The sequence below is a fragment of the Eleutherodactylus coqui genome, chromosome 3, assembly GCF_035609145.1.
Source record: "Eleutherodactylus coqui strain aEleCoq1 chromosome 3, aEleCoq1.hap1, whole genome shotgun sequence".
NCBI lineage: Eukaryota > Metazoa > Chordata > Amphibia > Anura > Eleutherodactylidae > Eleutherodactylus > Eleutherodactylus coqui.
In genome coordinates, this window is record NC_089839.1 from 7,111,184 (window position 1) to 7,133,323 (window position 22,140).

Here is a 22,140-nt window from a genome sequence, read left to right on the forward strand (position 1 = left end):
GGTACTACTTGTACTATTGACACTACTATGGGCGCTGTGCCTGGCACTGTTATGGTGGTGATACTACTTGTACTATTGACACTATTATGGGCGCTGTGCCTGGCACTGTTATGGTGGCGGTACTACTTGTACTATTGACACTATTATGGGCGCTGTGCCTGGCACTGGTATGGTGGTGATACTACTTGTCTCACTGACACTATTATGGGCGCTGTGCCTGGCACTGGTATGGTGGTGATACTACTTGTCTCACTGACACTATTATGGGTGCTGTGCCTGGCACTGTTATGGTGGCGGTACTACTTGTACTATTGACACTACTATGGGCGCTGTGCCTGGCACTGTTATGGTGGCGGTACTACTTCTACTATTGACACTATTATGGGTGCTGTGCCTGGCACTGTTATGGTGGCGGTACTACTTGTACTATTGACACTATTATGGGCGCTGTGCCTGGCACTGGTATGGTGGTGATACTACTTGTCTCACTGACACTATTATGGGCGCTGTGCCTGGCACTGGTATGGTGGTGATACTACTTGTACTATTGACACTATTATGGGCGCTGTGCCTGGCACCGTTATGGTGGTGGTACTACTTGTACTATTGACACTATTATGGGCGCTGTGCCTGGCACTGGTATGGTGGTGATACTACTGGTACTATTGACACTATTATGGGTGCTGTGCCTGGCACCGTTATGGTGGCGGTACTACTTGTACTATTGACACTATTATGGGCGCTGTGCCTGGCACCGTTATGGTGGTGATACTACTTGTCTCACTGACACTATTATGGGTGCTGTGCCTGGCACTGTTATGGTGGCGGTACTACTTGTACTATTGACACTATTATGGGCGCTGTGCCTGGCACCGTTATGGTGGCGGTACTACTTGTACTATTGACACTATTATGGGCGCTGTGCCTGGCACTGGTATGGTGGTGATACTACTGGTACTATTGACACTATTATGGGTGCTGTGCCTGGCACCGTTATGGTGGCGGTACTACTTGTACTATTGACACTATTATGGGCGCTGTGCCTGGCACCGTTATGGTGGCGGTACTACTTCTACTATTGACACTATTATGGGCGCTGTGCCTGGCACTGGTATGGTGGTGATACTACTTGTCTCACTGACACTATTATGGGTGCTGTGCCTGGCACTGGTATGGTGGCGGTACTACTTCTACTATTGACACTATTATGGGTGCTGTGCCTGGCACTGTTACGGTATGTTGCCTGCGTTACGGGCGCTGTCATGAGGGTACGGTCAGGGTGCACGCGGGGAGGGTGATATCAGCGCGGGGAGCGGTTGTCGCACTCTGTAACCTGCAGTTTCCGCTGGACGCCCGCAGCGTTTTGGGACGCGCCGTATTTCTCACACCTGTGATTTTCGTGCACATTTTTTAATTGGAAAAATACAGGAATCGCCTTTACATGAGACGCTATTTATGTTTCTGCCTCATCGCCTGAGCGAATGAACGGATTGAAAGCAGCGCGTTGTGTTCACGAAGGACGTCTGACCGTATCGCAATCGCCAGGCAGAGCGCCGCAGCAGCGTGGGGGCTCCTCGTGGCGCTACTGTGGATGGCAGCGCGAGGAGTGGAAACAAGGATGAAGCAGAGACGGCACTGCGCGCGGCTGTGCCAGGATTACACCCCTATTACTTTACACTGCCGCACTGACACTGAGCTCCTCCCTGCAGCCACCTGCAAATGACCGGATAACAGCCAACTGCAAGAGGAAAGGCGAAATGTCGGCGTATTCCGATCAGCAAACATTCTCAGGTATTACCAGGCACTCACCACCAGATGGCAGCAGAGCAGCGGAGGACGGGATTCCCGACTCAAACATGGCGGAGTGAGAGCCGCGCAGACAGGAAGTGGAGCCGGAAATACGTCTTGATACCCGGAAGTAGTAGTGTAAGCACGTGTGAGGCTGCAGCGATGGAGGTGCGGGCGGCGGAGCGTGCAGGTGGGTGCGACGGCTCCTCACTGTAAATGTACTGCTGGAGGACTACAAGTCCCAGATTGCTGGCTTGTCCTGTAGTGACCAATCGGGTCCAGCTGCCATCAGAGTGGTTGCTCAGGGTAACGGTCCTACGTGGGGTCTGCACATACAGTGCCGCTCTCTGGTGCCCCCTGTGACGCAGTGGACTCCTCTAGACGGTGATGGAGAAAGCGGTGCTGCTGGATGTAATTATAGGGCCGTCAGATGAGAGCAAAGCCCCCCTGTAATTACTGGGGCCGCGGAGGTGGTGGGAGCACGGGGGCTGGGAGCTTCGTCATGTGACTCCCCACTTCTTCCCCCATAACCTCATGTGACTCACCCCCCCCCCCCCCCTCATAACTACCCAGTAGTCGCCACGCCTCCCCCCTTCTGCCATAGCCTCCTCAGTGGTCGCCGCGCCACCGCCCCCCCATTCTACCATAGCCTCCTCAGTGGTCGCTGCGCCACCGCCCCCCCCCCCCCATTCTGCCATAGCCTCCCCAGTAGTCGCCGCGCCTCCCCTCCCTTCTGCCGTAGCCTCTTCAGTGGTCGCCGCGCCACCGCCCCCCCCATTCTACCATAGCCTCCTCAGTGGTCGCCGCGCCACCGCCCCCCCCCCCCCCATTCTGCCATAGCCTCCCCAGTAGTCGCCGCGCCTCCCCTCCCTTCTGCCGTAGCCTCGTCAGTGGTCGCCGCGCCACCGCCCCCCCCATTTTTGCCTTAGCCTCCCCAGTAGTCCCGTACTCCCCCCTCTTCTGCCGTGGCCTCCCCAGTAGTCCCCGTACTCCCCCTCTTCTGCCGTGGCCTCCCCAGTAGTCCCCGTACTCCCCCTCTTCTGCCGTGGCCTCCCCAGTAGTCCCCGTACTCCCCCTCTTCTGCCGTGGCCTCCCCAGTAGTCCCCGTACTCCCCCTCTTCTGCCGTGGCCTCCCCAGTAGTCCCCGTACTCCCCCTCTTCTGCCGTGGCCTCCCCAGTAGTCCCCGTACTCCCCCTCTTCTGCCGTGGCCTCCCCAGTAGTCCCCGTACTCCCCCTCTTCTGCCGTGGCCTCCCCAGTAGTCCCCGTACTCCCCCTCTTCTGCCGTGGCCTCCTCAGTAGTCCCCGTACTCCCCCTCTTCTGCCGTGGCCTCCCCAGTAGTCCCCGTACTCCCCCCTCTTCTGCCGTGGCCTCCCCAGTAGTCCCCCCCCACTTCACCCCCCCTCTGCCGTAGCCTCCCCAGTATTCCCCCCTCTCCCCCCCTTCTGCCGTAGCCTCCCCAGTATTCCCCCCTCTCCCCCCCTTCTGCCGTAGCCTCCCCAGTAGTCCCCCCTCTCCCCCCCCTTCTGCCGTAGCCTCCCCAGTAGTCCCCCCTCTCCTCCCCCTTCTGCCGTAGCCTCCCCAGTAGTCCCCCCCTCCCCCCCTTCTGCCGTAGCCTCCCCAGTATTCCCCCCTCTCCCCCCCCTTCTGCCGTAGCCTCCCCAGTAGTCCCCCCTCTCCCCCCCCTTCTGCCGTAGCCTCCCCAGTAGTCCCCCCTCTCCCCCCCCCCCTTCTGCCGTAGCCTCCCCAGTAGTCCCCCCTCTCCCCCCCCCCTTCTGCCGTAGCCTCCCCAGTAGTCCCCCCTCTCCCCCCCCCCTTCTGCCGTAGCCTCCCCAGTAGTCCCCCTCTCCCCCCCCCCCCTTCTGCCGTAGCCTCCCCAGTAGTCCCCCCCTCTCCCCCCCCTTCTGCCGTAGCCTCCCCAGTAGTCCCCCCCTCTCCCCCCCCCTTCTGCCGTAGCCTCCCCAGTAGTCCTCCCTCTCCCCCCCCCCCTTCTGCCGTAGCCTCCCCAGTAGTCCCCCCTCTCCCCCCCCTTCTGCCGTAGCTTCCCCAGTAGTCCCCCCTCTCCCCCCCTTCTGCCGTAGCCTCCCCAGTAGTCCCCCCTCTCCCCCCCTTCTGCCGTAGCCTCCCCAGTAGTCCCCCCTCTCCCCCCCTTCTGCCGTAGCCTCCCCAGTAGTCCCCCCTCCCCCCTTCTGCCGTAGCCTCCCCAGTAGTCCCCCCTCCCCCCTTCTGCCGTAGCCTCCCCAGTAGTCCCCCCTCTCCCCCCCCTTCTGCCGTAGCCTCCCCAGTAGTCCCCCCTCTCCCCCCCTTCTGCCGTAGCCTCCCCAGTAGAGCCCCCTCTCCCCCCCCTTCTGCCGTAGCCTCCCCAGTAGAGCCCCCTCCCTTCTGCCGTAGCCTCCCCAGTAGAGCCCCCTCCCTTCTGCCGTAGCCTCCCCAGTAGAGCCCCCTCCCTTCTGCCGTAGCCTCCCCAGTAGAGCCCCCTCCCTTCTGCCGTAGCCTCCCCAGTAGAGCCCCCTCCCTTCTGCCGTAGCCTCCCCAGTAGAGCCCCCTCCCTTCTGCCGTAGCCTCCCCAGTAGAGCCCCCTCCCTTCTGCCGTAGCCTCCCCAGTAGAGCCCCCTCCCTTCTGCCGTAGCCTCCCCAGTAGTCTCCCCTCTCCCCCCCTTCTGCCGTAGCCTCCCCAGTAGTCTCCCCTCTCCCCCCCTTCTGCCGTAGCCTCCCCAGTAGTCTCCCCTCTCCCCCCCTTCTGCCGTAGCCTCCCCAGTAGTCTCCCCTCTCCCCCCCTTCTGCCGTAGCCTCCCCAGTAGTCTCCCCTCTCCCCCCCTTCTGCCGTAGCCTCCCCAGTAGTCTCCCCTCTCCCCCCCTTCTGCCGTAGCCTCCCCAGTAGTCTCCCCTCTCCCCCCCTTCTGCCGTAGCCTCCCCAGTAGTCTCCCCTCTCCCCCCCTTCTGCCGTAGCCTCCCCAGTAGTCTCCCCTCTCCCCCCCTTCTGCCGTAGCCTCCCCAGTAGTCCCCCCTCTCCCCCCCCTTCTGCCGTAGCCTCCCCAGTAGTCCCCCCTCTCCCCCCCTTCTGCCGTAGTCCCCCCTCTCCCCCCCCTTCTGCCGTAGCCTCCCCAGTAGTCCCCCCTCTCCCCCCCTTCTGCCGTAGCCTCCCCGTAGTCCCGCCCCCTCCCTCTCTTCTGCCGTAGCCTCCCCGTAGTCCCGCCCCCTCCCCCTCTTCTGCCGTAGCCTCCCCAGTAGAGCCCCCTCTCCCCCCCTTCTGCCGTAGCCTCCCCAGTAGAGCCCCCCCCCTTCTGCCGTAGCCTCCCCAGTAGAGCCCCCTCCCTTCTGCCGTAGCCTCCCCAGTAGAGCCCCCTCCCTTCTACCGTAGCCTCCCCAGTAGAGCCCCCTCCCTTCTGCCGTAGCCTCCCCAGTAGAGCCCCCTCCCTTCTGCCGTAGCCTCCCCAGTAGAGCCCCCTCCCTTCTGCCGTAGCCTCCCCAGTAGAGCCCCCTCCCTTCTGCCGTAGCCTCCCCAGTAGAGCCCCCTCCCCCCCTTCTGCCGTAGCCTCCCCGTAGTCCCGCCCCCTCCCTCTCTTCTGCCGTAGCCTCCCCGTAGTCCCGCCCCCTCCCCCTCTTCTGCCGTAGCCTCCCCAGTAGAGCCCCCTCTCCCCCCCTTCTGCCGTAGCCTCCCCAGTAGAGCCCCCTCTCCCCCCCTTCTGCCGTAGCCTCCCCAGTAGAGCCCCCTCCCTTCTGCCGTAGCCTCCCCAGTAGAGCCCCCTCCCTTCTGCCGTAGCCTCCCCAGTAGAGCCCCCTCCCTTCTGCCGTAGCCTCCCCAGTAGAGCCCCCTCCCTTCTGCCGTAGCCTCCCCAGTAGAGCCCCCTCCCTTCTGCCGTAGCCTCCCCAGTAGAGCCCCCTCCCTTCTGCCGTAGCCTCCCCAGTAGAGCCCCCTCCCTTCTGCCGTAGCCTCCCCAGTAGAGCCCCCTCCCTTCTGCCGTAGCCTCCCCAGTAGAGCCCCCTCCCTTCTGCCGTAGCCTCCCCAGTAGAGCCCCCTCCCTTCTGCCGTAGCCTCCCCAGTAGAGCCCCCTCCCTTCTGCCGTAGCCTCCCCAGTAGTCCCCCCTCCCCCCCTTCTGCCGTAGCCTCCCCAGTAGTCTCCCCTCTCCCCCCCTTCTGCCGTAGCCTCCCCAGTAGTCTCCCCTCTCCCCCCCTTCTGCCGTAGCCTCCCCAGTAGTCTCCCCTCTCCCCCCCTTCTGCCGTAGCCTCCCCAGTAGTCTCCCCTCTCCCCCCCTTCTGCCGTAGCCTCCCCAGTAGTCTCCCCTCTCCCCCCCTTCTGCCGTAGCCTCCCCAGTAGTCTCCCCTCTCCCCCCCTTCTGCCGTAGCCTCCCCAGTAGTCTCCCCTCTCCCCCCCTTCTGCCGTAGCCTCCCCAGTAGTCTCCCCTCTCCCCCCCTTCTGCCGTAGCCTCCCCAGTAGTCTCCCCTCTCCCCCCCTTCTGCCGTAGCCTCCCCAGTAGTCTCCCCTCTCCCCCCCTTCTGCCGTAGCCTCCCCAGTAGTCTCCCCTCTCCCCCCCTTCTGCCGTAGCCTCCCCAGTAGTCTCCCCTCTCCCCCCCTTCTGCCGTAGCCTCCCCAGTAGTCTCCCCTCTCCCCCCCTTCTGCCGTAGCCTCCCCAGTAGTCTCCCCTCTCCCCCCCTTCTGCCGTAGCCTCCCCAGTAGTCCCCCCTCTCCCCCCCCTTCTGCCGTAGCCTCCCCAGTAGTCCCCCCTCTCCCCCCCCTTCTGCCGTAGCCTCCCCAGTAGTCCCCCCTCTCCCCCCCCTTCTGCCGTAGCCTCCCCAGTAGTCCCCCCTCTCCCCCCCTTCTGCCGTAGCCTCCCCAGTAGTCCCCCCTCTCCCCCCCTTCTGCCGTAGCCTCCCCGTAGTCCCGCCCCCTCCCTCTCTTCTGCCGTAGCCTCCCCGTAGTCCCGCCCCCTCCCCCTCTTCTGCCGTAGCCTCCCCAGTAGTCCCGCCCCCTCCTTCTCTACTGCCGCCCCCTCTCCCTCTTCTGCCGTGGCCTCCCCAGCAGTCCCGCCCCCTCCCCCTCTTCTGCCGTGGCCTCCCCAGCAGTCCCGCCCCCTCCCCCTCTTCTGCCGTGGCCTCCCCAGCAGTCCCGCCCCCTCCCTCTCTTCTGCCGTGGCCCCCCCAGCAGTCCCGCCCCCTCCCTCTCTTCTGCCGTGGCCCCCCCAGTAGTCCCGCCCCCTCCCCTCTCTTCTGCCGTGGCCTCCCCACTAGTCCCGCCCTCCCCCCTCTTCTGCCGTGGCCTTTCCAGTCTTCGCCGTGCCCCCCTTTTCCTGAGCTTCCTACCTGCGTCCGGACCTTGTCGTTGGCCACATATAATGGCGTTGCGGGGCTGACTTGCCCACGGACCCGGAGTGTGACACGTTGTGTAATCTGTCAGATGTCCGTGTTCTCGGAGCTCAGCTGCCATTGCTTAAGCTGCTGTGGTACAATGGAAGCTGCGCAGTGATTGGTCGCTGCGCAGTGATTGGTCGCTGCGCAGTGATTGGTCGCTGCGCAGTGATTGGTCGCTGCGCAGTGATTGGTCGCTGCGCAGTGATTGGTCGCTGCGCAGTGATTGGTCGCTGCGGGCAGCGGGGACACCTTCCTGTCAGATATCTGTGATAACGAGGCCCTTTGTGTCTGTTCAGGTTCTGAAGATCCCGACTCGGGTGCCGACGTTCTTTCTTCCGATGGCGGAGAGGAGTCGGATGCGTCCAACCATGAAGCAAACAACCAGGTGGAGTCGGACGACCCGAATAAAGGCTGGGCGGACGCCATGGCCAAGATCCTCAGCAAGAAAGTCCCCTCGGACAAGGCCAGCGCCATCCTGGTGAAAAGCAAAGCGCTGGAGAAGGAGAAGGAAAGAGACAGACAGGAGCGGCTGGAGAGAAAGACACAGGTGAGTGACAGCCGGAAATACCTCTGCAGGAGGGGCGGAGCCTCGGGTGCGTGACAGCCGTAAGTGGGGCGGAGCCTCGGGTGCGTGACAGCCGTAAGTGGGGCGGAGCCTCGGGTGCGTGAGAGCCGTAAGTGGGGCGGGGCCTCGGGTGCGTGAGAGCCGTAAGTGGGGCGGGGCCTCGGGTGCGTGAGAGCCGTAAGTGGGGCGGAGCCTCGGGTGCGTGAGAGCCGTAAGTGGGGCGGGGCCTCGGGTGCGTGAGAGCCGTAAGTGGGGCGGGGCCTCGGGTGCGTGAGAGCCGTAAGTGGGGCGGGGCCTCGGGTGCGTGAGAGCCGTAAGTGGGGCGGGGCCTCGGGTGCGTGAGAGCCGTAAGTGGGGCGGGGCCTCGGGTGCGTGAGAGCCGTAAGTGGGGCGGGGCCTTGGGTGCGTGAGAGCCGTAAGTGGGGCGGGGCCTCGGGTGCGTGAGAGCCGTAAGTGGGGCGGGGCCTCGGGTGCGTGAGAGCCGTAAGTGGGGCGGGGCCTCGGGTGCGTGAGAGCCGTAAGTGGGGCGGGGCCTCGGGTGCGTGAGAGCCGTAAGTGGGGCGGGGCCTCGGGTGCGTGAGAGCCGTAAGTGGGGCGGGGCCTCGGGTGCGTGAGAGCCGTAAGTGGGGCGGGGCCTCGGGTGCGTGAGAGCCGTAAGTGGGGCGGGGCCTCGGGTGCGTGAGCCGTAAGTGGGGCGGGGCCTCGGGTGCGTGAGCCGTAAGTGGGGCGGGGCCTCGGGTGCGTGAGAGCCGTAAGTGGGGCGGGGCCTCGGGTGCGTGAGAGCCGTAAGTGGGGCGGGGCCTCGGGTGCGTGAGAGCCGTAAGTGGGGCGGGGCCTCGGGTGCGTGAGAGCCGTAAGTGGGGCGGGGCCTCGGGTGCGTGAGAGCCGTAAGTGGGGCGGGGCCTCGGGTGCGTGAGAGCCGTAAGTGGGGCGGGGCCTCGGGTGCGTGAGAGCCGTAAGTGGGGCGGGGCCTCGGGTGCGTGAGAGCCGTAAGTGGGGCGGGGCCTCGGGTGCGTGAGAGCCGTAAGTGGGGCGGGGCCTCGGGTGCGTGAGAGCCGTAAGTGGGGCGGGGCCTCGGGTGCGTGAGAGCCGTAAGTGGGGCGGGGCCTCGGGTGCGTGAGAGCCGTAAGTGGGGCGGGGCCTCGGGTGCGTGAGAGCCGTAAGTGGGGCGGGGCCTCGGGTGCGTGACAGCTATAAATACCTCCGCAGGAGGGGTAGAGCTTCAGGTGTGTGACAGCCCTAAGTGGGGCGGGGCCTCAGGTGTGTGACAGCCCTAAGTGGGGCGGGGCCTCAGGTGTGTGACAGCCCTAAGTGGGGCGGGGCCTCAGGTGTGTGACAGCCCTAAGTGGGGCGGGGCCTCAGGTGTGTGACAGCCCTAAGTGGGGCGGGGCCTCAGGTGTAGGACGGTCCAGGCAGCGGAAACCTTACCAAAAAATGGGATTTTCATTTGGAAAATGTATTTGTAGTAAATGTGAAATGAAAGTAAACCCGTAATTTCTCGCAGATGATGGTGAAGTTTCTGGGGGGTTTCCTGCCTCGTTGCATCGTCTGCGCTGCGGAGCGCCGGAGCGTTTCGGGACGTTCAACAGAATTGATGCAGCGAGAATCATTCCGCCTCATTTGTGGTTTTTTTTCACCTAAACAGATTAAAGGTTGAATCTGCCGCCGATCCGCAGCAAAAACCGCGTGAACGTCCGCAATCGTATTTTGGTCCGTATTACAAACTGAAATTGCGCAAGAAAGTCTGCGGGAGCCTTAAAAATACGCAATCACTACATTTGCAAATGCAGGAAGGAAGGAGAAACCGTCCGCTCCTCCCACCTCATTGTCTAAATCCGCAGAAGAAGCCAAAATACGGCGTGAATCCGCGTCATACGGTCAGATGGATGCGCTGCGCCAACCATATGCAATGCAGCCGTGAGCGGCGCTGATCTCTGTTGGGTATTCAGACGGGCGCTTTGCAGGTGATCACATACGTGGCCGGCGCAGTTGCGGGTAGGAATTGCGCAATACCTGAGTGCAAAAAAGATCGCAGCATGCTATATTTTCCAGCATATTGCGCACAAAAGAGCCCGTTGTTCCCTGGGCATCACCGCCACCCACACGCAGGTACATCGCCTACGGGCGGCAGGTATACCTGCTATTGCGAAGCGACAGCGTGGGAAACTTTAACCCCCAAAAAACCCAAACCGGGTGTAGAGCGCCGGACGGGGAGGTGTGACATACGCTGTCTTACGCCGTACAGTTTGAATGTCTCAGACTAACTTCACACGGGCGAGCGCGATACCAGGCCGTGACCGCTGGGGAGGCGGTGGGCACACTTCGGGCGCACTGGAGGATCGGCAAGTGTTTACCGTTATTCTCAATGTGAGACCTCGCACGCCATGTTTTTGCTGGCCTTGATTGAAGACGATGGGCGATGCGTTGCCAGGGAGCGCCCAAACACGGGTCATGCCGCGACTTTTTTTTTCTGCATTGCAGTCCAGTGTGGGAAGAGAATCGCTGGTGTACGGACCGCGATCAAAGGAATGGCGCTTGTTCTCGGCCGCGTGAAAGCAGCCATATGTATCCCTAGGGCCGGCTGACCGGCGGCTGCACATTGGCTTACACAGCCCTTTACGCTTATGGCCGCGGGCGCCCGGCCTGATGCTTCCATATGTTTACACATGATATCACTGGGGCCGCCTTACGCTTTTTGGGGGATTTATGTATGCAAAATGCTCACCTTCCCCGGTGTCGGTGCTGGAAGCCGCCATCAGTACCTTGAGCGGCGCTAGTGGGTCCGCCACTATAAAATTAGAATGGGTGGACCACCTAACAGCAACGGCTTTCAGCGCGGACCCTGGGGGGGAACAGCGGGGGAGTTAAGTATAACACTCAGCGGGTCACCTACCTGCAGCTCATAGGACTAAATGTAGGTGACGGAGTCTCTCCAAGTCTCCAGTATGACCCCAAGCCACTTCAGGGACATCAGTCTGTCCGGTCAGGAAGCAGAAGCCGTCGGGAATCCGATTCTCCTGCTTAGGCGCAAATGAAAGTAACAGACACCGCCCCCCCCCCCCCCCCAAAACAGCGAGGCGATCCTTCCCTCCTCCTTGCTGACTTGCTGATTCTCCTCTAGTTCTGGATGTCGCTGATGTCCCTGTCACTGCCGGTACATGAAGAGTACCTGCTGCCCATCAGGACCGGAGGGACAGGAGGAGCTACCAGAGCCCTACAGAATACCCTCCAGCATCAGGACTGGAGGGACAGGAGCAGCTACCAGAGCCCTACAGAATACCCTCCAACATCAGGACCGGAGGAACAGGAGGAGCTACCAGAGCCCTACAGAATACCCTCCAGTATCAGGACCGGAGGAACAGGAGGAGCTACCAGAGCACTACAGAATACCCTCCAACATCAGGACCGGAGGAACAGGAGGAGCTACCAGAGCCCCACATAAGACCCTCCAGCATCAGGACCGGAGGAACAGGAGGAGCTACCAGAGCCCTACAGCAGTGTTCCCCAACTCCAGTCCTCAGGGACCGCCAACAGGTCATGTTTTCAGGATTTCCTCAGTATTACACAGGTGATGTAATTATTGTCGGTGCCTCAGACATTGCCACAGGTGTTCTTACCATAGGATATCCTGAAAACATGACCTGTTGGTGGTCCCTGAGGACTGGAGTTGGGGACCCCTGCCCTACAGAATACCCTCCAGCATCAGGACCGGAGGACCAGGAGGAGCTACCAGAGCCCTACAGAATACCCTCCAGCATCAGGACCGGAGGACCAGGAGGAGCTACCAGAGCCCTACAGAATACCCTCCAGCATCAGGACCGGAGGACCAGGAGGAGCTACCAGAGCCCTACAGAATACCCCCCAGCATCAGGACCGGAGGAACAGGAGGAGCTACCAGAGCCCTACAGAATACCCTCCAGCATCAGGACTGGAGGGACAGGAGGAGCTACCAGAGCCCTACAGAATACCCTCCAGTATCAGGACCGGAGGAACAGGAGGAGCTACCAGAGCCCTACAGAATACCCTCCAACATCAGGACTGGAGGGACAGGAGGAGCTACCAGAGCCCTACAGAATACCCTCCAGCATCAGGACCGGAGGAACAGGAGGAGCTACCAGAGCCCTACAGAATACCCTCCAGCATCAGGACCAGAGGAACAGAAGGAGCTACGAGAGCCCTACAGAATACCCTCCAACATCAGGACTGGAGGGACAGGAGGAGCTACCAGAGCCCTACAGAATACCCTCCAGTATCAGGACCGGAGGAACAGGAGGAGCTACCAGAGCCCTACAGAATACCCTCCAACATCAGGACTGGAGGGACCGGAGGAGCTACCAGAGCCCTACAGAATACCCTCCAGTATCAGGACCGGAGGAACAGGAGGAGCTACCAGAGCCCTACAGAATACCCTCCAACATCAGGACTGGAGGGACAGGAGGAGCTACCAGAGCCCTACAGAATACCCTCCAGCATCAGGACCGGAGGGACGGGAGGAGCTACCAGAGCCCTACAGAATACCCTCCAGCATCAGGACCGGAGGAACAGGAGGAGCTACCAGAGCCCTACAGAATACCCTCCAACATCAGGACTGGAGGAACAGGAGGAGCTACCAGAGCCGTACAGAATACCCTCCAGCATCAGGACTGGAGGGACAGGAGGAGCTACCAGAGCCCTACAGAATACCCTCCGACATCAGGACTGGAAGAACAAGAGGAGCTACCAGAGCCCTACAGAATACCCTCCAGCATCAGGACCGGAGGAACAGGAGGAGCTACCAGAGCCCTACAGAATACCCTCCAACATCAGGACTGGAGGAACAGGAGGAGCTACCAGAGCCGTACAGAATACCCTCCAGCATCAGGACTGGAGGGACAGGAGGAGCTACCAGAGCCCTACAGAATACCCTCCGACATCAGGACTGGAAGAACAAGAGGAGCTACCAGAGCCCTACAGAATATCCTCCAGTATCAGGACCGGAGGAACAGGAGGAGCTACCAGAGCCCTACAGAATACCCTCCAGCATCAGGACCGGAGGAACAGGAGGAGCTACCAGAGCCCTACAGAATACCCTCCAGCATCAGGACCGGAGGAACAGGAGGAGCTACCAGAGCCCTACAGAATACCCTCCAGCATCAGGACCAGAGGAACAGGAGGAGCTACCAGAGCCCTACAGAATTCCCTCCAGCATTAGGACCAGAGGAACAGAAGGAGCTACGAGAGCCCTACAGAATACCCTCCAACATCAGGACTGGAAGAACAAGAGGAGCTACCAGAGCCCTACAGAATACCCTCCAGTATCAGGATCGGAGGAACAGGAGGAGCTACCAGAGCCCTACAGAATACCCTCCAACATCAGGACTGGAGGGACAGGAGGAGCTACCAGAGCCCTACAGAATACCCTCCAGTATCAGGACCGGAGGAACAGGAGGAGCTACCAGAGCCGTACAGAATACCCTCCAACATCAGGACTGGAGGGACAGGAGGAGCTACCAGAGCCCTACAGAATACCCTCCAGTATCAGGACCGGAGGAACAGGAGGAGCTACCAGAGCCCTACAGAATACCCTCCAGCATCAGGACCGGAGGAACAGGAGGAGCTACCAGAGCCCTACAGAATACCCTCCAGCATCAGGACCGGAGGAACAGGAGGAGCTACCAGAGCCCTACAGAATACCCTCCAGCATCAGGACCAGAGGAACAGGAGGAGCTACCAGAGCCCTACAGAATTCCCTCCAGCATTAGGACCAGAGGAACAGAAGGAGCTACGAGAGCCCTACAGAATACCCTCCAACATCAGGACTGGAAGAACAAGAGGAGCTACCAGAGCCCTACAGAATACCCTCCAGTATCAGGATCGGAGGAACAGGAGGAGCTACCAGAGCCCTACAGAATACCCTCCAACATCAGGACTGGAGGGACAGGAGGAGCTACCAGAGCCCTACAGAATACCCTCCAGTATCAGGACCGGAGGAACAGGAGGAGCTACCAGAGCCGTACAGAATACCCTCCAACATCAGGACTGGAGGGACAGGAGGAGCTACCAGAGCCCTACAGAATACCCTCCAGTATCAGGACCGGAGGAACAGGAGGAGCTACCAGAGCCCTACAGAATACCCTCCAACATCAGGACTGGAGGGACAGGAGGAGCTACCAGAGCCCTACAGAATACCCTCCAGCATCAGGACCGGAGGGACGGGAGGAGCTACCAGAGCCCTACAGAATACCCTCCAGCATCAGGACCGGAGGAACAGGAGGAGCTACCAGAGCCCTACAGAATAACCTCCAACATCAGGACTGGAGGAACAGGAGGAGCTACCAGAGCCGTACAGAATACCCTCCAGCATCAGGACTGGAGGGACAGGAGGAGCTACCAGAGCCCTACAGAATACCCTCCGACATCAGGACCGGAAGAACAAGAGGAGCTACCAGAGCCCTACAGAATACCCTCCAGCATCAGGACCGGAGGAACAGGAGGAGCTACCAGAGCCCTACAGAATACCCTCCAACATCAGGACCGGAGGAACAGGAGGAGCTACCAGAGCCCTACAGAATACCCTCCAACATCAGGACCGGAGGAACAGGAGGAGCTACCAGAGCCCTACAGAATACCCTCCAGTATCAGGACCGGAGGAACAGGAGGAGCTACCAGAGCCCTACAGAATACCCTCCAACATCAGGACCGGAGGAAGAGGAGGAGCTACCAGAGCCGTACAGAATACCCTCCAGCATCAGGACTGGAGGGACAGGAGGAGCTACCAGAGCCCTACAGAATACCCTCCGACATCAGGACTGGAAGAACAAGAGGAGCTACCATTTTGTTTACCTTCGGCTTTTTTGGTTTTAGTGTTTGCCGTTCAGGATAAAGTGTGTTCGATCTATTATACGGGCTGTGACGGTGCGATAATGCCAGACGATCTATAATACGGGCTGTGACGGTGCGATAATGCCAGGCGATCTATTATACGGGCTGTGACGGTGCGATAATGCCAGGCGATCTATTATACGGGCTGTGACGGTGCGATAATGCCAGGCGATCTATTATACGGGCTGTGACGGTGCGATAATGCCAGGCGATCTATTATACGGGCTGTGACGGTGCGATAATGCCAGGCGATCTATTATACGGGCTGTGACGGTGCGATAATGCCAGACGATCTATTATACGGGCTGTGACGGTGCGATAATGCCAGACGATCTATTATACGGGCTGTGACGGTGCGATAATGCCAGGCGATCTATTATACGGGCTGTGACGGTGCGATAATGCCAGACAATCTATTATACGGGCTGTGACGGTGCGATAATGCCAGACGATCTATTATACGGGCTGTGACGGTGCGATAATGCCAGACGATCTATTATACGGGCTGTGACGGTGCGATAATGCCAGGTGATCTATTATACGGGCTGTGACGGTGCGATAATGCCCAACGGGCGTGGTTGTCTTTTTGCCCCTATGGAGGACTTGAACCTGCGATGTGTGATGTCTCTGATCATACATTGCACTGTAATGCGTAGCAATCAAAGACCATGGCAGACCCGGACCTCCCATTTACATTAATTGTGGCATGTGAGGGGTTAAGAGCGAGGATCTGTGTTCTCCCTGCAGATGTCCGCCACAGTCTGCTCCCGCTGCGGATGGCGCTGACTCGGCTTCTGAGCCCGCCCCATCCGCCGGATGTCGGCTTACGTCTGTTTGTGGAAGCCATTCCCAGCCAGGAAGTGAACTTGGGTCTTGGGGGGGAAGGGGTTAAATACCTTTAACCCTTTGCCGATTGGGTCACCTGATGCTCTTCATGAAGGCCCCGTTTCCCGTAAGCTCAGACCCCTCGCTGTCGGTCTCCTCGCGCCTCCTGACGTTTCCCTTCTGTTGCAGTTCGATAAGAAGCGTCAGTGGGAGATGATGTGTCGGGTGAAGCCGGACGTGGTCCGCGACCGAGAAGCCGAGCGGAGCCTGCAGAGAATCGCCACCAGGTACGCCGACGTCCCCAACGCCGCTGCCGTCTGACCGCCACGCCGCTCTTTTCAAACCAATTCTGAAGGTTTCGTCTCTCTGGTTCTAATGAAGCAGATCCTGGGATCGGCCGCGGAGGAGCCTGAAGATTTATGTAGGGGGGCTAGTAGGAACACGTAGGGTGTATGTAGATGGATACACACATCATCCATCCAAGTCTTGTCAAGTACTAGGAGTCAACAGGTCCTCGTCCCCCACCCCAGTAGTCACCGCAGGCTGCTCTTCCATTTCCAATAGTAGTCGCTCTACCCCTCTCTTCTATTTATTAGTCCTAGAAAGCTCCACTCTTCTAATAGTCTCCTCACCTCTAGCCTAGTAGTCACAGCCCGACATTCCACAGTCCTCATAGTCAGGACTCTTGCCACCACAGCTTCTTTCACTGGTGACAGTAGGACTCCCCAATGGTCACAGCAGGACGTTCCACAGTCCTTCCCAGTAGTCACATTAGAACTCTCTCTGCCCCTACAGCTCTTTTCACTGGCCTGCTGTTCGGCTTCCTCCCTGTTCCCCAGTAGTCACAGCAGGGCGTTCCACAGTCCTCATAGTCAGGACTCTTGCCACCACAGCTTCTTTCGCTGGTGACAGTAGGACTCCCCAGTGGTCACAGCAGGACGTTCCACAGTCCTTCCCAGTAGTCACATTAGAACTCTCTCTGCCCCTACAGCTCTTTTCACTGGCCTGCTGTTCGGCTTCCTCCCTGTTCCCCAGTAGTCACAGCAGGGCGTTCCACAGTCCTCCACGTTAGTCACATCAGGACTCCCCCTGCCATCATGCCAGGACTCTCTACCTTTCAGTAGTCACAGCAGGACATTCCACAGTCCTCAGTCAGGACTCCTGCCACCACAGCTCCTTTCACTGGCCACAGCAGGACTCCCCACCTGCCTCCCAGTAGTCACAGCAGGGCGTTCCACAGTCCTTCACGTTAGTCACACCAGAACTCTCTACTTTTCTCTCAGTAGTCACAGCAGGGCATTTCATAGTCCCTCTCAGTAGTCGCAAATGGACTCTGGCTACCCCACAACCCTTTTCAGGGGCCCTCGCGGTACTGCCCACCTCCCTCCCAGTAGGATTTGTCCGAGTCTTCCAGTAGACAAAGCAGGACTCTGCTCACTCCCCCACCCAGTAGTCGCAGCAGAACTTCCCTCTGCCGTGTAGCAAGACTACCATCACCCAGAGCTCTTTTCAGTGGCCACAGCTGGACTCCCCACCTGCCTCTCAGTAGTCACATCAAGACGCCCATTGCCCCCCACAGCCTTTCATGGTCACAGCAGAACGTCTTCCCCAACCGCTCTCCAAGACGATAAAGAAGGCCTCAGACGAATCCTGTATCTAGTAGTCACAGCAGGACATTCCATAGTCTCCCCATTAGTTGCATTAGGACTCCTCTGCCTCCACAGCACCTCTCAGTGGTCACAGCAGGACTTCCCGCCTCCCTCCCGGTAGCCACAGTAGGATTCCGCCCAGTCCGCTAGCCACCAGTTAACAGACAAACTCCGTCCAATTCCCATGCCATCCGCAGCGGGAGCCGTGTGTGACTGACGTACGGCCTTCCTCTGCAACGGTGGGAATCGGAGAAAACACTGATCCCTGCTGTTAAACCCTTATGTGCAGCGATCCATGTTGATCACGGCAGACAAAGTGCTCAGAGGGCAGGCGCTCCCTTTGTGACATCATCGGCCCTCTGCCATGTAATTGTGGAGAGCCGATGGGTTGCCATGACAACCGGATGTAAGACTATGGCATCCAGGTCAGTCATTGTCTGTGATCACTGTGATTAGTAATAATACATTGCATTATAACACTGATCATAGCATCGCAAGTTCAAGTCCTCTACAGGGACATAAAAACACGTTATAAAAATGTTTCACCCCTTCCCGTAACAGGGCGTAAACTTACATCCTGGGGATAGCGTGAGATCATAATAGATCTCGCAGTATCCCGCAGCGGGAGCCGGCTGTCAGAGATAGCCGGCCTCCCTCTGCAGCAGCAGGGGTGCATCAGAGATGGGCCCCCCGCTGTTTACCCTTTCCCCGTCGCGATCTATGTAGATTGCGGCATGGGAAGGGTTTACAAAGGGAGCGCACTCCCTCTGTGAAGTTGCCAGTCTCTCGCAATATTATCGCAGAGAGCCCGGCTGGTTGCCATGGCAACAGGGCGCCAAATACTGGCGTCCTGTATTGCCATAGCCTGTCATCGCTGTATAAGCGAAATGGCATGGAAGGACAGAAGTCCTGCCATGCCCTATCGCTGTGATCATCAGTGCTGCAGTGTAAGGCCCCCAGGGGGGCACAGATGGTGTATAAAAATCCCACATATTTGGTATTGTCGCGTCCGTAACGATGCGTACAATAAGCCGAACATGCTTTTTATTCTGCACAGAAAAGAGCGTTAAAAACACTAAAAAAATGGGGCAAAATGCAATAAAAGTGATCAAAAAGCCGTATGTTCCCCAAAATGGTACCAATAAAATCTACAGCTCGTCTCGCAAAAAATAAGCCCTCACAAAGCTCCGCCCACGGGAAAATAAAAAAGTTATGGGACTTTGAATGCAGCGATTTAGAAAAAAAAAATTTCCAAAGAAAGGGGTTTTATTGCAGAAAAGTGTAAAAACCTAAAAAAAGTAAGAATTTTGGTCTCGTTGTAACCGTACCGACCCGCAGAAAAAATGGAATGTCTTATTTATGCTGCATGATTAACGCTGTAAAAAAACAAACACAAATTTATGGCAGAATAGATGCGTTTTCTCTCCCTGAGATCATAAAAAAAAGTTTTACAATATAGTGTATGTACCCAAAAGTGGTATCAATAAAAACTACAGCTCGCTGCGCAAAAAACAAGCCCTCATACGCCCGCGTCACCAGGAAAGTAAAGAAGTTATGACTTTTCAGAAATGGAGATGAAAATCCGCCAAAAATCGTTGCGTCCCTAAGCCCAAAATAGGCCGAGTCATTAAGGGGTTAAAGAAAAATGTAAAAGCACACGTGTCTCATCTCTACCATAACGACCCACACAGAAGATTGAGCGCGTGTTTTTTATCTTGCGCGGCGAACGCTATAATAAGGCAAAAAAAGAGCCAAAAACAAACAGAGCCTTATGTACCCCAAAGGGGCGACCATAACGAGTCCAGCCGTACGTGGAACAATAAGTCACGGGACTCTGAATGCAGCGCTGACTAATGGAAATATTGTTTTAAAAGGTGGATTTTCTGCTGTAAAGGTCGAGAAAACCTAAAAAATAAAATCTATAGCGTTTTGGTTTTGTAGTCGCAGCAGAAAACATTCATCCTCATTTATGCCTCACAGTGTAAGAATGAAGGGGGGCAGAACTGGGGGGCTTCTCCTCCCGGCCAAAAATATTAATACGTTTTACAAAATTATATACAGCAAAAAATTATATCAAAAACTACAGTTCGCTGCGCAAAACCCCGTCCGGCCGCGCTGGCGGATAAGGGAATCGGTTTTTGAAAAGTGAAGATGAAAATCCCCCCGAAATCGTCATGTTTTTAGGACCAAAACAGACCTCATCACTAAGGGGTTAAAATCCCCAGATAATCCCTCTAGGCCAGGGGTCCCCAACTGCAGTCCTCAGGGACCCCAACAGGTCCTGTTTTCAGGATCTCCTATAGTAAGACCACCTGTGGCAATGTGTGAGGACCGACTATGAGTACATCACCTGTGCAACACTGAGGACATCCTGAACACACGACCTGTTGGGGGCGCTGCGGACTGGAGCTCGGAAACACTGCCCTAGTGAGTTGCTTGCGTTCGCTCGCAGAGCCGCTGCCTAGAGTTAAAGGGGTTTCGCCAGCAGACATTACGGTGTAACCGCAGGACTGTCACTGACCGGTTTGTGTTCTGTCACCACAGGGGGGTCGTTCAGCTATTCAATGCCGTAAAAACCCATCAGGGCAACGTGAAGGACAAGATGAAGGAAGCCGGCATGTCGGAGAGGAAGAAGAGTAAACTGATGTCCTCCATCTCCAAGAAAGACTTTATTAACGTGCTGAGAGGGAAGGAGGGCAAAGGCCAAGGAGCGGAGCGACCAGGGGCCAAAAAGGTGCGTTCCATCTGGTTCGGTTTATATGTAACTACCTGGTATACCTGGCTCCGCCCCAGTTACTTTGGTCCAGGTGTTCCGGGTGTTTACGTGTTCATATGGCAAGTTTTATGAAGTCAAGGTTACTTTAGAGTAATCGAGGAATAAACTATGTATACACAGAGAGGAGTGTTAGATTCTCTTCAGGCTGCATGTACTGATGGCCCTCTGCAGAATGTGTCACAGATTTACCATGGATTCTACAGCAGAGCCGCGGCCCGTTACTTTAGTGGGAATCTGCGCCATAGTCTGAATGCGGATTGTGCGTCTCATCGTGCAGAATCTATGGATCCACCCATATGTGCGGTTATACATGTACGTATCTGCGGCAGAGGTCTACAGCGTTGGGCGTGCTCGCACTCTCATTTCAGGCTTCTCTTCTCAGCGAGAAACACATCACAGGTGTGAATAGAGCCATTAATGTGATTTCTACGCATTCTGCAGCGCCCGTGTGAACGAACACTTGGGTTTAACGGAACACACAGCGCAGTCTGTAAAGACGCCCGCAGCGCCGATTTCTGCCGTGATTTTTAGGGGTCGAATCTATGCTGAAAAATCCCCATTACCAGTCGTCAATAACTGGGATCGGAGAGGCCTCTGTGCTGCTTAACCCCTAAAACACTGCAGCAATGCTAACACATGGAGAGAACTCCATTCAGGACCCCATGGCTGTTCTGTGATGGCGTAGACGATCAATATCCTATAGATGCGGGGCGGACTTGTCACAACCCCACCGGCCAGCTGACTGGAGGAGCGAACAAACGCCACATCCCTTTCCTTGTTGACAGGTCGAGCTGCAATACCAGATGCCACCACTACCACATGTATGGCACTGCGTGGTAAACAAAGAAGGGGATGTGGCGCTGCAGCTGCCTGATAAGCGGAGTTGGACCCCCCTAATCTGATATAAATGGCCTATCCTAGAGGTAGGTTGTCGGTATTCTAGTCCCATGACAACCCGAGAACAAGATCCTATGTGGCAGTTAAGGGGTCACGGTTCATAAATAAGACTTAAAGGGGTTGTACCATAATTACAAGTTATCACCTGTCCACGGGATAAGGGACAACTAGCTGATTGATGGGGGTCTGACTGCTGAGACCATCACCAATCCTGAGACCTAGCATCCCATGTCCCCTGTTCTCCTCGCTGCATGGTCACTGCCCCCCTACAGTGTGGGGGAGACTGATTGCAGTGCCGGTCACACAAGCTGCTAGCGCTCCGTTCACTTTCAGTGGGACTGCTGAGATTCCCAAAGGGCTCCCGCTTGAATCTTTCCATCAACCCCATTGAAATGCTCGGCCGGCGCACCCTTCCTGCTGGGGAGAAGTGACCTCCGCAGTGACGGGCAGAAGGGGACACGGGCGTCAGGTTGGCAGGGGGTCTCAGCAATCAGCAAGTTATCCCCCCATCCTGTGTATAAGGGACAACTTGTGATTGTGCTGCAACCCCTTAATTATTACATGATGAGAAATTCTGCTACTTTCTCATTTACTTTGTCTTTTACCTTTCACCGCTTGCTGTCAGTGAATAGAAACCTTCCTCTCTAGAATCCTCAGAAAGACAAAATTACATCACAACTGAAATTGGCATTAAGGACTCAAGGAAAGCGGAGTGATGGTCCTTTTGGAGGTCGTGCAGCGCCTCACGGAACAGATCTGGGCGCCTGAAGAGGTTATCTTCATAGTCCAGGGCTGGTCTCCTTCCGGAACGTTGTCGCACCCAGCGGTGGCTGTTATATAAGGCAGTAATCTCTGCCTCAACATTGGCTTTTCTTGTATTTACAAGGTTTTCTATACATTCGTAGGCAGTACCACCACGTGGCCTGCAGGGGGCAGCGCTGCCTTTAAAATGATTAGAAAGGATTCTCCTGTCTGATTAACCTTACTCGTTAAATATAAAAGCAAGGAAAGGCGCGGCGGGTTCATCAGCGATGTGGCAGGCGCTGGTCCGTACTAACCGGCAGCTGTCGGCACGTTGTGGAGTCACTCGGGTCCACGATTTTGGTTCTGATCGCGAATATTCACCAGGTGCGGAAATTATTGCAAACCGTAGCGGAACGAGAAGCGGTGCAGATCGGAGATTTCTCCTCTGACAGTAAAGTGACCGACTCTCCGTGAAAATCCACATCAACGTGTAAAAATCTGCTGCAGAGAATCCGCCACGTGTGAACGGCGCCAAATCCAATATAACCAGACTGTCCTGGCTTGTTCTTCACCCCTTCACACCCAAGGCGTGCGGGTCTGTAGGGAGGGGGTCTGTAGGGAGGGGATCGGTAGGGCTGTCTCGCTCCATACACGGCAGGTGCCGGCTGTCTTAGACTGCTAACGC

The 22,140-nt window shown here is 57.6% G+C and overlaps 1 protein-coding gene across 1 annotated transcript in view; it reads left to right on the forward strand.

Moving 5' to 3' along the window:
- The first annotated feature begins 1,893 nt into the window (after positions 1-1,893).
- RRP15 (ribosomal RNA processing 15 homolog) overlaps positions 1,894-22,140 on the forward strand; it is a 39,530-nt gene continuing 19,283 nt past the window's right edge. Inside the window, exons 1-4 of the mRNA XM_066595079.1 lie at positions 1,894-1,978; positions 7,435-7,685; positions 15,579-15,676; positions 19,583-19,772. Coding sequence (XP_066451176.1) covers positions 1,951-1,978; positions 7,435-7,685; positions 15,579-15,676; positions 19,583-19,772 — 567 coding nt within the window. The 5' untranslated portion in view covers positions 1,894-1,950. The remainder of the gene's footprint in view (positions 1,979-7,434; positions 7,686-15,578; positions 15,677-19,582; positions 19,773-22,140) is intronic.